The sequence below is a fragment of the Bos indicus genome, chromosome 10, assembly GCF_029378745.1.
Source record: "Bos indicus isolate NIAB-ARS_2022 breed Sahiwal x Tharparkar chromosome 10, NIAB-ARS_B.indTharparkar_mat_pri_1.0, whole genome shotgun sequence".
In the NCBI taxonomy this organism is placed as follows: domain Eukaryota; kingdom Metazoa; phylum Chordata; class Mammalia; order Artiodactyla; family Bovidae; genus Bos; species Bos indicus.
In genome coordinates, this window is record NC_091769.1 from 58,664,938 (window position 1) to 58,678,662 (window position 13,725).

The 13,725-nt window shown below is 36.0% G+C and overlaps 1 protein-coding gene across 4 annotated transcripts in view; it reads left to right on the forward strand.

Annotated features, from left to right (window-relative positions):
• Nucleotides 1-13,725, forward strand: part of DMXL2 (Dmx like 2) — a 166,686-nt gene that overhangs the window by 96,415 nt on the left and 56,546 nt on the right. For all 4 annotated transcript variants that reach the window (XM_070797549.1, XM_070797547.1, XM_070797550.1 and 1 more), the window contains exons 14-17: nucleotides 4,629-4,718; nucleotides 7,172-7,289; nucleotides 10,923-11,042; nucleotides 13,239-13,466. In XM_070797549.1, the coding sequence (XP_070653650.1) occupies nucleotides 4,629-4,718; nucleotides 7,172-7,289; nucleotides 10,923-11,042; nucleotides 13,239-13,466 (556 nt within the window). The remainder of the gene's footprint in view (nucleotides 1-4,628; nucleotides 4,719-7,171; nucleotides 7,290-10,922; nucleotides 11,043-13,238; nucleotides 13,467-13,725) is intronic.

Sequence of the window (13,725 nt, forward strand, 5' to 3'; positions counted from 1 at the left end):
CCAGGGATGGGGGAGCCCCGTGGGCTGCTGTCTATGTGGTCGCATAGAGTCGGACACGACTGAAGCGACTTAGCAGCAGCAGCAGCATTTCATAATTCAAGAGGTGAGAGAGATCAGATTAGGGTAGCCATAGAAGTTTTTATTACGGACAGTATTTGAGTTCATTTTTGATATAGAAAGATAGATCCTTAGTCTTTGTTGAGTGAGAGGATGGCCTGAAAGTGGATATAGGAAAGTACATGTTTAAGTAAGTCTTGTTCCAAAAACAGTGATAATTGGATTGGAGTCACAAGGTTGACATAGAGAAAGTCTAGAAAAGTAGCATCTTAAAATTATGTAGGTGGAAGATTTGAAGTTCCCCTAGTCTAACTAGCTGTCTGATGCTTTGTTTCTCTCTACCATATTCCTGCCAGCTTGTCTCCCGACTTCTGAGGAGGAAAACTCCACTCTAAATGCAGCACATTCAGTCTTTGAATTACCATCACAGTTATATTGAAATTAAATTTGTAACCCTTAAAATCTACTTGTTAGCTGTAGTTTCATTTAGAATAAGTCTAATGTTTCTTATGGGCTTCTCAGGTGGCTCAGTGGGAAAGAATCCGCCTGCCAGTGCAGGAGACATGGGGTCAATCCCTTGATCAAGAAGATCCCCTGGAGAAGGAAATGACAACCCACTCCAGTATTCCTGCCTGGGAAATCCCACGGACAGAGGAGCCTGGTGGGCTACAGTCCATGGGATCTCAAAAGAGTTGGGCATGACTGAGTGACTAAACAACAACATTTCTTACATGAGAGATCACCTCAGACACCTGTCTTGTAATCCCCAAATTTGTTCCCTCAAGCCAGACCTGCTGCTCCTCTGCCCATAAATTTATCTAACTGCTTTGTATTTGACCCTGGTTACTGTTCTGAGCAACTTTCGGTTTGTTTATACACTGGAAATTGTAGGATCTCTAGAATATAACGGTATTATGCCCTCTCTCAGTAGATTATGTCTTGTCAGTCATGCCACATTCTTTGTATGTAATTAACTCATATTGAGCTTTCAATTAAATGTCAGTCTTTTTTTTTTTTTTTTTGCCAGCAAGCCATCTTATATTTGTGCATTTGAATTTGGGACTCAAATATAGACTTACTTCCCTATTGCGTTTAACTCAGTAGTACAGGTGTTTAGCATCTTTTTGAATCCAGATTCCGTTATTTGTGTTACTTCCGTATGACTTACATCATCAGCCTGTTCGATGAATGTTGTTCTGCGTTTTCATCTAAGTCAATTAGACGAAATTCAGATGTAATTTCTGAATTTTATTACAGAAATGTTAAATGTACTGGGCTGAAGAAAGGACCTAGCAGTATACATTTGAAATCTTTCTCCATTTTTTATTGTCTAGAATATTTCTTCAGCTTGTCCCAAGTATTTGCATGAGTCAGCTTGTCATGCAAATAAAATGCACCCTGTCTGCCAAATCTCTTGTAGTCAAAAAAGGAAGTCAGATTTGTATGAGATTGTTTTAATGTATAGTAGATTGTGTGTACCCTGATGTCTTTTGATGACTAAAATGGACTAAATAGACATCAGACTCTTTATTCCAGCTTACAGAAGTATGCTCTTTTCCTTTTTGAAAATTATAACATTTGTCTGCTTCTTGTCTTTTGGCTGTGGCAATCCCCATAATTTCTGAGAATATACTCTATGGTTCATTCTTCTCATTGGCAAAATGTATCAATAACCTGGGCATTATTTTTCCAAGAAAATAGAAATTTCATTTAGAGCAGATGAATACGTTCTTGGAATTTTAAAATTTATCTTGGTCTTCTGCTGCAGTGTGGTTACAAATGTACTTTTTTCTTAAACCTTCCATTTTAATTTTTTTAAAGTTAAAATGTAATATTCACTGTAGAAAATTTTTGACCCTTTCTACTTTCATAAGCTAAATTCTTGAACAGAAGACTCTAGAGACAGGACTTCCCTGGTGTTCCAGTGGTTAAGAATCCACCTGCCAATTCAGGGGACATGGGTTCAATCCCTGGTCTAGGAAGATCCCATGTGCCCTGGGGCAACTAAGCTGGTGTGCCACAGCTACCAAAACCCCACACTCTAGAGGCTGTGCTCTGCAACAAGAGGAACCCCTGAGTGCTGCAGGCAAAATTAAAAAACAAAAAGAACACATTCCAACGTTGTGAAAAAAATCTACTTATCTAATTTTCTCTATATGTACTTTTTTTTTTTTTTTTCCATGTAAAGTAACATATTCTTAAGTCCTAAGAATTAGAATGTAGGCATCTTTTGGGGCCATTATTCTGACTACTACAGCACACTAATTTCATGTTCAAAATGAAGATATGAAAAATTAACTGAAATGCTTTAGATTTTGAATTGCTCACTGGAGAAAAATAATGTTATGTGGATAATCTTTTTTACGAAAACCAGCCACTGACTTGGTTTTTAAATATTTTGATAATTTAAGTCTTATAGAAATTTCATCTGAAATAGTTTTAAGTGACATGCAGTGTCAGTAATTTGTAATATAAAGTCAGCATTGTATTTGGATTTTCTAGAACCAATTCACAAATTTTGCTTAGTGTAGTCTTACCCATACTAAAAGTGGACTTGGGAACTTAAAAAAAAAATCCAGTCACAATGTTGCAAAAAGAAGTTTTGGTAAGCTGAAGTTAAATTATTTTTGGTAAAAATAAATTTAAAATGATTTTGTGAGTTTCAATATACTACCTTTCATTTTTTAATGTTTTTCAACCACTTTAATGTTCTGAAAAAAATTAACCTTAAAAAAAAGTATGAAAACATGTCTGTGTAATTTTACTTTTGTCTTAGGCTCCAATATGGTTCATCAAGACACTGTTGGATCCTGTATTAAAACATTTGCTACTTTTTATTCATTATTATTTACTGTATTAATTTTTATTTAAAAATATTGCATTAAGAATTTATTTATCTTGATTTTTGAGCTTTTGATGACCCCTTAAAATTGAAGGTGACATTGAGTGGGATCCTGTAGTGTTGAACAAGGCATTCAGTATGTTTGTTCGTTATAGTGCTGGCAGATAGATATTCCTGCAAGGGGATCTCAACCATGGCTATATGTTGGATGCAGCTGAAGAGCTTGTAAAATGCCTGATGGTCAGATTGTACCCAAGAACCAATAAGTCAGTATCTACAAGTGGGACCTAAGCACCAGAGATTATTCAGTGTGCTGAGAACCGTTGTTCATAGTTGAACCGTAGTTCAAGGCTGAGAACCATTGATCTGCAACAGTACTTCTTAAACTTCAGCATGCCCGTGAATCATCTGGAGAGCTTATTAAAATAAACATGTATTAGCTTTGGAGTCTAAGAGACTGCATTTGTAAAAAGCTGCTGCTCCAGTGACCACACTTTTAAGGAGCAAAGATTCATGGTGTGTTAGAGAAATTCCGGTGTTCTAACCTCACTAATTGTAGGTCACAGTTGAGTCCAGCTTTCAAATGGACAAACCCAGCAGACTGTTGGCAGCACTTCCAGGTGTCTTAACTAACATTTAAAATCCTGAATCTTGGGTGAATGTACCCATAACAATAAATTCATCCCTTCCCAAGCACTTATTTTGTTTTTGTCTGATAACCCTAGAATCTGTTCCCATGCATGCCCTCTGGAGTTCTGCTGATATAAATTGGAAAGATCCTACAATTGCAGTGTATATTGCTACTTTCCCATAGCTAACCTTGTACTTACACCCTGGGCTAAGCTGGGATCTTACTACTCTGAGTGTTCTGAAGGCAGTAAGAGTGGAGGTAGTACTGAGGAGAATGGGCATCTCCATGAGAAGTAATTGCTTCAGGTGAAGTTACTGAAAGGTTTCTGTGCAAGAGAGGGCTGCTTGGAAGGAGAAAGAAGGAAGACTGCGTTTTATTTATTTATTTTATTTTTTAGCAGAAAGATTTTGTGGTTTGGGGATCCAGAGTTAGACTTCCTCTGTTTACACATCTCCATCCCAAGTCACAGAGTCCCACTTCTTCTCATCATTTGCCCCTATTGTTGAGGGCAAGTACAAGCCCTAGCAAGATTGTACTTTTAAATAGCATTGTAGATCTGCAGCCATCCACATAGGCACAGGGTCATGTCCTCAGCCAGGTCTGTGTTGGACCATTAAGGTTGCTAAATAAAGACATGTTCAAAGAACTAGATGTCTTGAAATTGTATACTGCTTGTGTAATGGTGGCTCAGATGGTAAAGCGTCTGCCTGCAATGTGGGAGATCTGGGTTCGATCCCTGGGTTGGGAAGATCTCCTGGAGAAGGAAACGGCAACCCACTCCAGTACTCTTGCCTGGAGAATCCCATGGATGGAGGAACCTGGTAGGCTACAGTCCATGGGGTCGCAAAGAGTCGGACATGACTGGGTGACTTCACTTTCATTTTTACTTTATGTAATCACTGTAGGTTTTTCTGCTTATTTAATTTTAAATATGAGAGTGAGTATAAAAAGTTGAAATATTTCTTTGAATTTGTGAATTGCCATTGTAAATCAGTGAATATTTAGAAGAGCCTTAAATATCCAAGATGCTGTGTCATACTGACAGTAGATTCATATATTGTTGACTATGAACCTTCTCTTTCTTTCTTTTTTTAACAGAAACTTATTGGAGAAGTGTTTAATATTGTGAGCCAACAGTCAACTGCTCGACCTGGCTGTATTATTGAACTTGATGCAATAACCAACCAAGTAAAAACGTGTTTGTGAATTGGTGATATTAACTTGCTTTATCCCAGAGTGCTTTACGGGTGTATGATACACAGTTGAACCTCGAATGTGGGAATTAGAGGCACTGACCCTTCTCACTATAGAAAATTCACTTATAACTTAACAGTCGGCTCTCCACGTCCTCAGTTCTGCATCTGTATATCCAACTAGCTGCAGATCATGTAGTACTGTAATATTTACTATTGAAAAAATTCCACCGAAGTGGACGTATGTCATTCTTACATGTTGTTCAGAGGTCAACTGTATTTCATTCAGAGAATAATTCTGTTGTTTGATACTAAATATACCCAACTTCTTTTGATTTCTGTAGTCAAAATTTACAATGCTTTATGTACAGTCCAGCTGCACAGAGGCTCAGTTTGTGGTTTTTCTCTTTTTATTGTTACTTACTTCAGCTCAGTAGATGCCTTTGGAGTGTTTGGCTTGTTAGGCTGAGTATTATATATTTTTTATGAGATCCATTAAAATGAAGATAGAAGTAGGATCAAAGCATACATTTATTCTCTAATCATAGATCTTTGATGTGGGCGCTGTTCTTCCCTAGTTGACTTAGGAAAGAAGGAGAATGCTTTTGTCTATGGGGAGTTTGTAAACCCCATCATAGCCCTCAGGATATTTGTTTCTTCAGGGCAGGGTCATGTTTATGGACTGAAGGGGATAGAGTAGTATATTCATTCCAGATATGAAAAAAGGTTACTTTGTTGAGGAAGTTGCCAACAATTTTCAAACAAGGAAATGAAGAAAGAGCTGACCATATTTAAAAACAAATACATAATTAGGTCATTATTTTTTCATAGTCCCTTGCACATTATGTCAGGCAAAATTTCCACCACTGTAGAGAAATGATCACATCAGCTCTTGGCAACAGAAATGTGGCTGCCAGACTCAAGTTACTAATTTCAGGAAACCCTTAACCTATAATTTCCTTTTTTTACTCCATAGGGATATGGGAGAAGAGTGTATTAGCTTCATTCCCGTGAATGTCTTAATTTTTAGTGAACTGGCTGTTAAAATTCATTTCCCCAGCGTACCCCCTTCTCTACTCTTCACTCTGGTATATTATTACAGACCTTTTTCACTTAGCATTTCGATTTTTACTTCATTCTTATTGAAGATTTTTTTTCCCTTTCCATTTGTGGCTATCTTTATCACAAGGGCTGGTAAACTGCCAAGCACTGACAAATGACTTACGCTTATAAATTACAAACTTTAAAACTCATTCTACATTTGTTTCCAGTGTGCTGTATTATTTCTGTATACATAAAGGTGTCACCCTTCCCTTTTCTCACATTTGGGCAGCCCTGGTGGCTCAGTGGTAAAGAAGCTGCCTTCTAGTCAGTCCCTGGATTGGGAAGATCCCCTGGAGAAGGAAATGGCAACCTACTTACTCATGGACAGAGGCGCCTGGCAGAGTACAGTCCATGGGGTTGCAGAAGGTTGGATACAACTTAGCGACTACACAACAGCAGCAACATTCTTCTTCCTTGGAGGAGATGACTGTTTATACTTTGACTGTGAAGGGATTTTTTTTTTAGTTTTTCTATATAGAGAGACATAAAAATACTTTATAATTTTCATTAAAAATTTGTTGGTCAATCTGATCAATAGTCCTTTAATTTCCTTCTACTATGAAAGGAGGCTGATTTGCTTTATACCCTAAGATTGTAGCCCATCCATTGAGTGCCAGGATTATCACAGTTGCTTCTCTTCCTTGAAATCCATGGGACAGCTGTCTAATTAATTGTCTTGACTTACTTCCACAATAAGTTTGTGTTTGGATTTAGCCTTTCTTTGAATTTCAGTTCACTTTTGTGATTCTAAGTAGCTGTTTGTGATCATCTGTACTCTTCTTCTCTGTGTGGTCCCACATGATTATGTAACATCAGCTGATTATGATGTTTCATCCATTCTTTTAGAAATCCTCCTTACTTAAATGTAGATACATTTTTTCACAGATGTGTCATTCCCACTGGCTGTTATGGGATCCTTCATAATTCCTACTAGACAGATTTTTTGGAAGTACTTTGTGGAATTTTCTGGGTTTTCTTTTTCTGGTTCTCAAGTGGAATAAGAAAAAGGAACCTGCAGTAGTGTGCTTAATATGGTCTGCATGGCCTTCTCCATCTGGTCTTGAAACCTGTTTTTTTTTTTTTTTTAATTTTTTTTTGCAGTATTTTTTTTCCGAGATGCAAACCTGTTGATTTGTTTTTATTAGTTTCACAGTTCTGCTATTGACTATAGAATATTTGAAAGTAATTTATCTAATGATTTTTTTCTCTTGTTTTTCCCACTATATTTTGTTATTCTATAAAGAATAGAAATTGTTGGATTTATTTCTACATTAGGGTTCTTGGAGAGGTAGTGTAAGATATGGAATTGCAAAGATAAAACTTTACTTTTTTTCATATTTGTAGTGTGGCTCAAATACACAGTTGCTTCATGTGTTTCAAGAAGACTTCATTAGAGGATATAAACCACATAAGGAAGATATGGAAAAAAAGGAAACAGAAATATTTTTTCAACCATCCCAAGGTATTTTTAAAAATAGTCTTGAGTTTGATACCTTAATCTTAAAAAAACTCTAAACTTTCACTGAGTGTAGATCTTTTATCACAAGTCATCAGTCTCATGATTTTTGACAAATACACCAGTTCTGTGATTATGTTTTTTTCTGGGTAAAGAACATATGTGGGTAAAAATTGGATATATTTATTTTTTAATTAAACTTTTTGGGATGTAACTGATTAATAATGTTGTGATAGTTTCAGGTGGACAGCAGAGGGACTCAGCCATACATATACGTGTACCCGTTCTCCCCCAACCTCCCTAAAAATTATATTTTGAAAGATACTTTCACTGGTGACATAGCCTTTTGCCAATAAATGTTATTTATGGAATCTAGTTTAATTGTTTAAAAATTTAACCTTGATTGTTCAACACTACAGTTAAATTATTTTGATTGGTAGTAGGTATCCCTGTGGTATCTTAAGGAAGCCAATTAATTGTAGTATAAGTATACTAAAGATTATTGATGACTGTAGAAGGAAGATACTATGTTGTATGGTATATATACCAGGAAACTCAGATACTCTGAGCATTAAAGGTACTGTCTCATAGATTTCCTTTCTGAAGGGTTGTATTACTTTCTTCTTGAGAGAAAGTAGTTCTCTTAAGGCCATTCAGGGGTAGGATGGGGAGGGAGGTTTGAGAGGGAGGGGACATATGTATATCTATGGCTGATTCATGTTGATGTATGGCAAACACCATCACAATATTGTAAAGAAATTAACCTCCAATTAAAAATAAAATGTAAAAATGTAAACCATATGCTGTTTAGTTTAAACTTTTATTATTTAGCTTAAAATATTCCTTTTAGAGGTTACAACTTTGTAATTATAGAACTTTCATGTTCTATTTGAAAGTGAAATTTGAAAATAGAACATACTGAGTAGAATACTTTCTGTTTGAAGACAGGAAAGATATGTCCTACTTTAAGAATTCATTTTCTGTGATGAATAGTTTTTAATTTTCAAAGAGTTTCCAGATATTTTATCTGGTTATAGCTTGTAAGTATTAGAAGGTCATGAGTATAGCTTTTATCACAGAATTATGTACAGACTTTTAAGGAAGACATTTCTACTGAATTTGTATGGTTAATTTGATTTCCTTTAGTGGAAAATCAGAGTGAGTTCCTGTACTCTTTGAGGCTAGCTCAAACATCTTCTCAAACATCAGCATGAATCAGCCATAGGCATATATATGTCTCCTTTAGTTTTTGTAGTTCCCTCAATATTCTTGATTTTCTAGCTGTTTTCTTAAGGGACTTGACATGTGTGCTTCTCCTCTTCCCTTACCCTGCTGCATGGTATACACTGTTAAGTGTTTTGTTTTTGGCTGTGCTAGGCCTTTGTTGCTGCGTGGGCTTTTCTCTAGTTGTGGCAAGTGGGGGCTGTTCTCTAGTGGTACACGGGCTTCTCATTGTGGTGGCCGATCTTGTTGCGGAGCACAGGCTTTAGTAGCTGCAGCTCACGGGCTCAGTGGTTACAGTTCCCGGGCTCTAGAGCACCGGCTCAGTAGTTGTGGTGCATAGGCTTAGTTGCCCCATGGCATGTGGGTTCTTCCCAGATCAGGGATGAAACCCGTGTCTCTTGCATTGGCAGACAGATTCTTTACCACCGAGCCACCAGGGAAGCCCAGCATTGTTGGTTCTTAATTTGTTTGGATCCATATCCATATAGAGTCCACACATAATGTTTCATTTCTAGGAGTCTTTTAAGCTAAAGCAATCCCCCTTTATACTCTTATCATGCCACTAATTTGTTTTAGAGAAAGTTATTTTATAGCAGTTTTTCTGACCAGTTACTTGTGGATGTCATTTAAAATTTTTCCTATGAAGTGCAAATGAGCTCTTATGTCCATCACAGAAGGACATAAGAAAGAACAGAATGTTAGGATGTCTCATTTTTAGTGATGCTAGGATTCAGAAAATTCACCTGGTGGCGCCAGTGTAAAATATGCCAGCAATCTATTATCTCATGGTTTCTTCCACTGATATTGTTGCTTTTCAGTCAATTATTTCATTAAGGATTGTTCAAGTATGATTTTCTAGTTTTATTAATTCTCATTTATTTATTAGCTGGAAAGCATTTGTAAGGAAAAGCTTTTCCTTATCCACGAGAGCTTTTTGGCTGTCTTGAAATAGAGTTCTTTTTAGAAAAGTCAGAGTAAGTGCTTAGTTCTTTCTCTTTAATTGATTTCAAAGGAGTTTGTTCCCAGGTTCCTGCTGGTGGTTATGGATGAATGTTGTTGTCTTTCTTTTTACTTTGTGTGTCATTATGAACCCATTTTAGAAAAACTCTTTATTGAATAATATGCATACAAAGATATATCAATCATTAATTTTTATATACTTAACATATTTCAGTGAGTACAATCATAATTTTAATGTTCACATTGTCCTATATTAGACTGGTAAAGATACTTTGAATTGGTCCTGAGTCCTTTTGACACAACCCTATTAGTTTTGATAATTTGCTTTCTTTCAGGCACAGCAAGATATACCAGCCTTCTCTTGTAAATAGCCTTTGCAAGAATGGAGTCACCCCCCGCCCCCAAATTGTTCCTTCCCATGGAGCATGGTATTCAGAGGCCACAATTTGCGTTTTAGCAGTGCTCCTTCCCAATGAGTTGCCATTATGAGTTTTCATTTTTTTCTATTCTTTCGTTTCATTGAATGAAATATTCTTTAAATTCTGTGGTGCTTTACAGTTTTCAAAAGTCTCACGCCCATAACTTCATATAATGTACAGGTTTACATTTTTCAAGAAAGTTTTTGCTGTCCTTTGTAGATCTCATTATCCTATATGAAAAATGTAATTGTCAACAGGAAAAACTATGTTCACAAATAATCTTTTCATAAAATGTAAAATTTCTAAAAAGTCTCTTCGGTACCACCACGATCAACCCTCCATCCATGACTGTTAATTTTTTTTTAATGCTATCTTACATATAGAAAAAGCAGAATATATGTTTACTTCATTCTTTGCATTTAATTTCCAGTTTTCCATTTAAGGAGTTGGTGCCCCACTTACTTCCAGGGGCATCCAGTGAGGCTGACTTGCTCCTGGGCTTTTCTCCCTCTCTCGCTTTGCTTTCTCTCTCTCTCTCCCTTTCATTTCTTCCTTTCGGTCCTTCTTGTCCTTCCTTTCCTCATTTATTGTTAAGTGCCCTCTCATTTTTGGTATTTTTATGAATGTGTTTTAATAAATTGTGTTCATTTTTATTCTTTGTTGCTCAGATGGTCCCATCTTTGATCAGTAGGCATCCATTCATGTTGGCTTTTGTACTTAATGACATAGCCCCATTAGTCTTTGATAGCCACTTAACTTTCAGCACAAAAGATATAAAACTTTATAAACATCTTTTCTTCCTTTTCCTTCCAGTTTCTATACATAGCAAGAGATTTTGTTTAAACAAATGTCTTTCTCTTAACCCTATAGAAACATGTGAATGTGTGAAGTCACTCAGTCGTCTCCGACTCTTTGTGGCCCCATGGACTGTAGCCTACCAGGCTCCTCTGTCCATGAGATTTTCCAGGCAAGGGTACTGGAGTGGGTTGCCTATAGAAACATGTTAACTTAAATATTTCTTTTCCTTTAACAATAGGATATCGGCCACCACCATTTTCAGAAAAGTTCTTTCTAGTAGTAATTGAAAAGGACAGCAATAATTGCTCTATTCTCCACATGTGGCACCTTCATCTTAAATCCATACAGGCATGTTTAGGTAAGTAATTATATAACAATTTTATGTAGAGATAATGTGAGATAAATTCATTTTTACTGGACATGCTTTAGGTTGGTTAAAATGATGATCCAGTGAACTGTAAATTGAATTGCTGAGTTGAAGTATGTATATGCCAAACTTTTAATTATAGGGCCATAAATTGCTAATTTGAAACAGGTTAATCTAAAAACAAACCAAATGGGTTCAGTGAGACATATTAAATTAATAAATTTGATTGATTTTTAATTAGTGTGTACTAAAGGTCTGTTATGACTCTGTTCTAGATACCATGTCTCTATAAGTCAGTTTTGCCTGTGAAATTAATATTATAATTTTTTGTTGGTTAATACACACTGTCATCTGATGCTGTGCATATTTGCTATAACATATCTAAAAGAAGCAGATTTTCTATTTAGAAAAATGTGATTCTGAAGTTCAAAAGGGTGGAACTGATTTTGTGGAATATTAGGAAATGCAGCAGTGATTAAAAAAAAATTTCAGCCACACTTTTGCCATTCATGTTCATATTGATGTTTTTTCAAACCAGAAGATGTGTAATATGAAGTACAGAAATTGATTATGAATCTTTCTTTTTAAAACAAACTTTGACTTCCTGAGAGAGAATTTAAATGAATAATTGCATGGTTAGCCTTATCAAACTGAATCTGCCTTAAATTGGTTAATCCAAAATTTTTGAGAGTTTTGAAAATTGATGATTATATAATTTTAATGATTTTATACATACTAAACATTACAGAAAAATACTAGTGTGTATGTTTTTTGTTCCCTTGGTAATCAACATCATCATGTAACTATGTAAATAGCAGTTCTAACTGGGCCCTGAACTGGCATTGAAAAAGTCAAATGATGCAGTAGAACCTTTACCCATGCCTGGTTGAGCCTAATCCTCTTGTGGTAGGAGGAATCCCCAAATCTTTTCAAAGCCTTTGGAGTTAATTCTTGGCATAATGTGTTGTTTCACAGAAATGCAGGAGTAGAGGGATCTAAAATCTTGTCAGGAAGATAATTTTATTTCTTTTTTTTTAAATTGAGGTAACATTGGTTGATAGCATTATATAAGTTTCATGTCTACAATAGTTAATTTGACTTCTATATACACTACAGTTTGCTCATCACCAAAAGTCTCGTTTCCATCTGTCACCATAGAGTTGACTCCCTTTACCCGTTTCACTCCCCACCACCCCACACACACATCCTCTTTCCCCTTTGGTGACTACCAATCTTTTCTCTGTTTCTGTGTTAGTCTTTATTTGTTCATTTATTACTTAAAAATATTCCACATATGAGTGAAACCATATGATATTTGTGTTTTTCCATCTGACTTATTTCACTTATATAATACCTTCAAGGAAGAGAATTCTTAACCTACCAGATGGGGACAGAGGGTGAGATGAACATACAAATATAATAAATAAATGTTGCAGAGTATCTCATACATGTCGCAGAAGCACAAATAACTAAATCTGCTTAGAGATTTTTCACTTCACCTAAATGTGAAAGCTGAAAACTTTTTAAACAAAGATCAAGATCACTGTGCTTACAAAGCCATTCAACTAGTACTGTCTGAAGTTTGTCTGAAGTTTCCTATGTTCTTGAAATCGTGTTTATTGTTTCAGCATTTGATAGTTGATAGGCGGGTATTTTAGTGTCTTCTTTGCCACTAGCTAATTATAGGAGCTTAGGAAAATCATTAAGCTTTCCAAGTTTAAATTTCTGCATCTCTTGAGTGAGTCAGTACCTTGTTATTCGTTAATTTGATTTATGACCTATCTCTTTCAGAAACACCTCGGCTGCTTATTAATGCAGATTTCTGGAATCTACCCCAGAACAACTGAGTCAGTGTTTCTATGTTTAGGCCTGAGAATCTTCATATTAAAGCTTCCTCAAGTTTTTGATGTGTTTTCAAGGTTGAAAACAGTGAAACTAGGGAACATAAGTTTTTTTTCCCTGTATCTTACATGTTGTGCTTCTTCACTGACAGTATCCCTGTGATGTAATTGATGATGCTAAGAAAGGGTGAAATAGTTTAAGAAAATTCTCTCAAGGAAAATTTTAAAATTGATCTTGTCTCCAGAACACTTTGAAGAAACTATATTTCTTATATTATAACAAAGTATTGTTCTAGTTCATGTACACAGTGATGATAGTAATCTATTTCATAATTTGTTTTCAAAGCTAAAACTTCAGAAGGTGTTTCATCAGAGAGTCTACTTTCAGTCCCTGGACAGAAGCATGTAGACTCTTCTCCAGAAACCTCTCCTAGCATGAGCCCCATGTCACATTCCTCATCAATTGCCAACCTTCAAACTGCTAGTAAACTGATTCTGAGTTCTAGATTGGTATATAGCCAACCTCTTGATCTCCCAGTAGGAGTTGAAGTAATAAGAGCAACACCGTCAGCAGGTAAGATGTTAAAACTGGACACTTGTAGCTCAGAGCAGTCTTCAGTGCATAAGATGGATGTCTCTTCTGAAACAGGTGTAAATTTGACACTAAAAGTTTTGTTTTCTAACAGACTCACAGACTTAGAAAATGAGCTTATGATTACTAGTGGGGGGAGGATGGAGGAAGGGATAGTTAGGGGGTGTGGGCTGGACATGTACACACTGCTGTATTTAAAATGGATAACCAATAAGGTCCTTCTGTATAGCACAGGGAACTC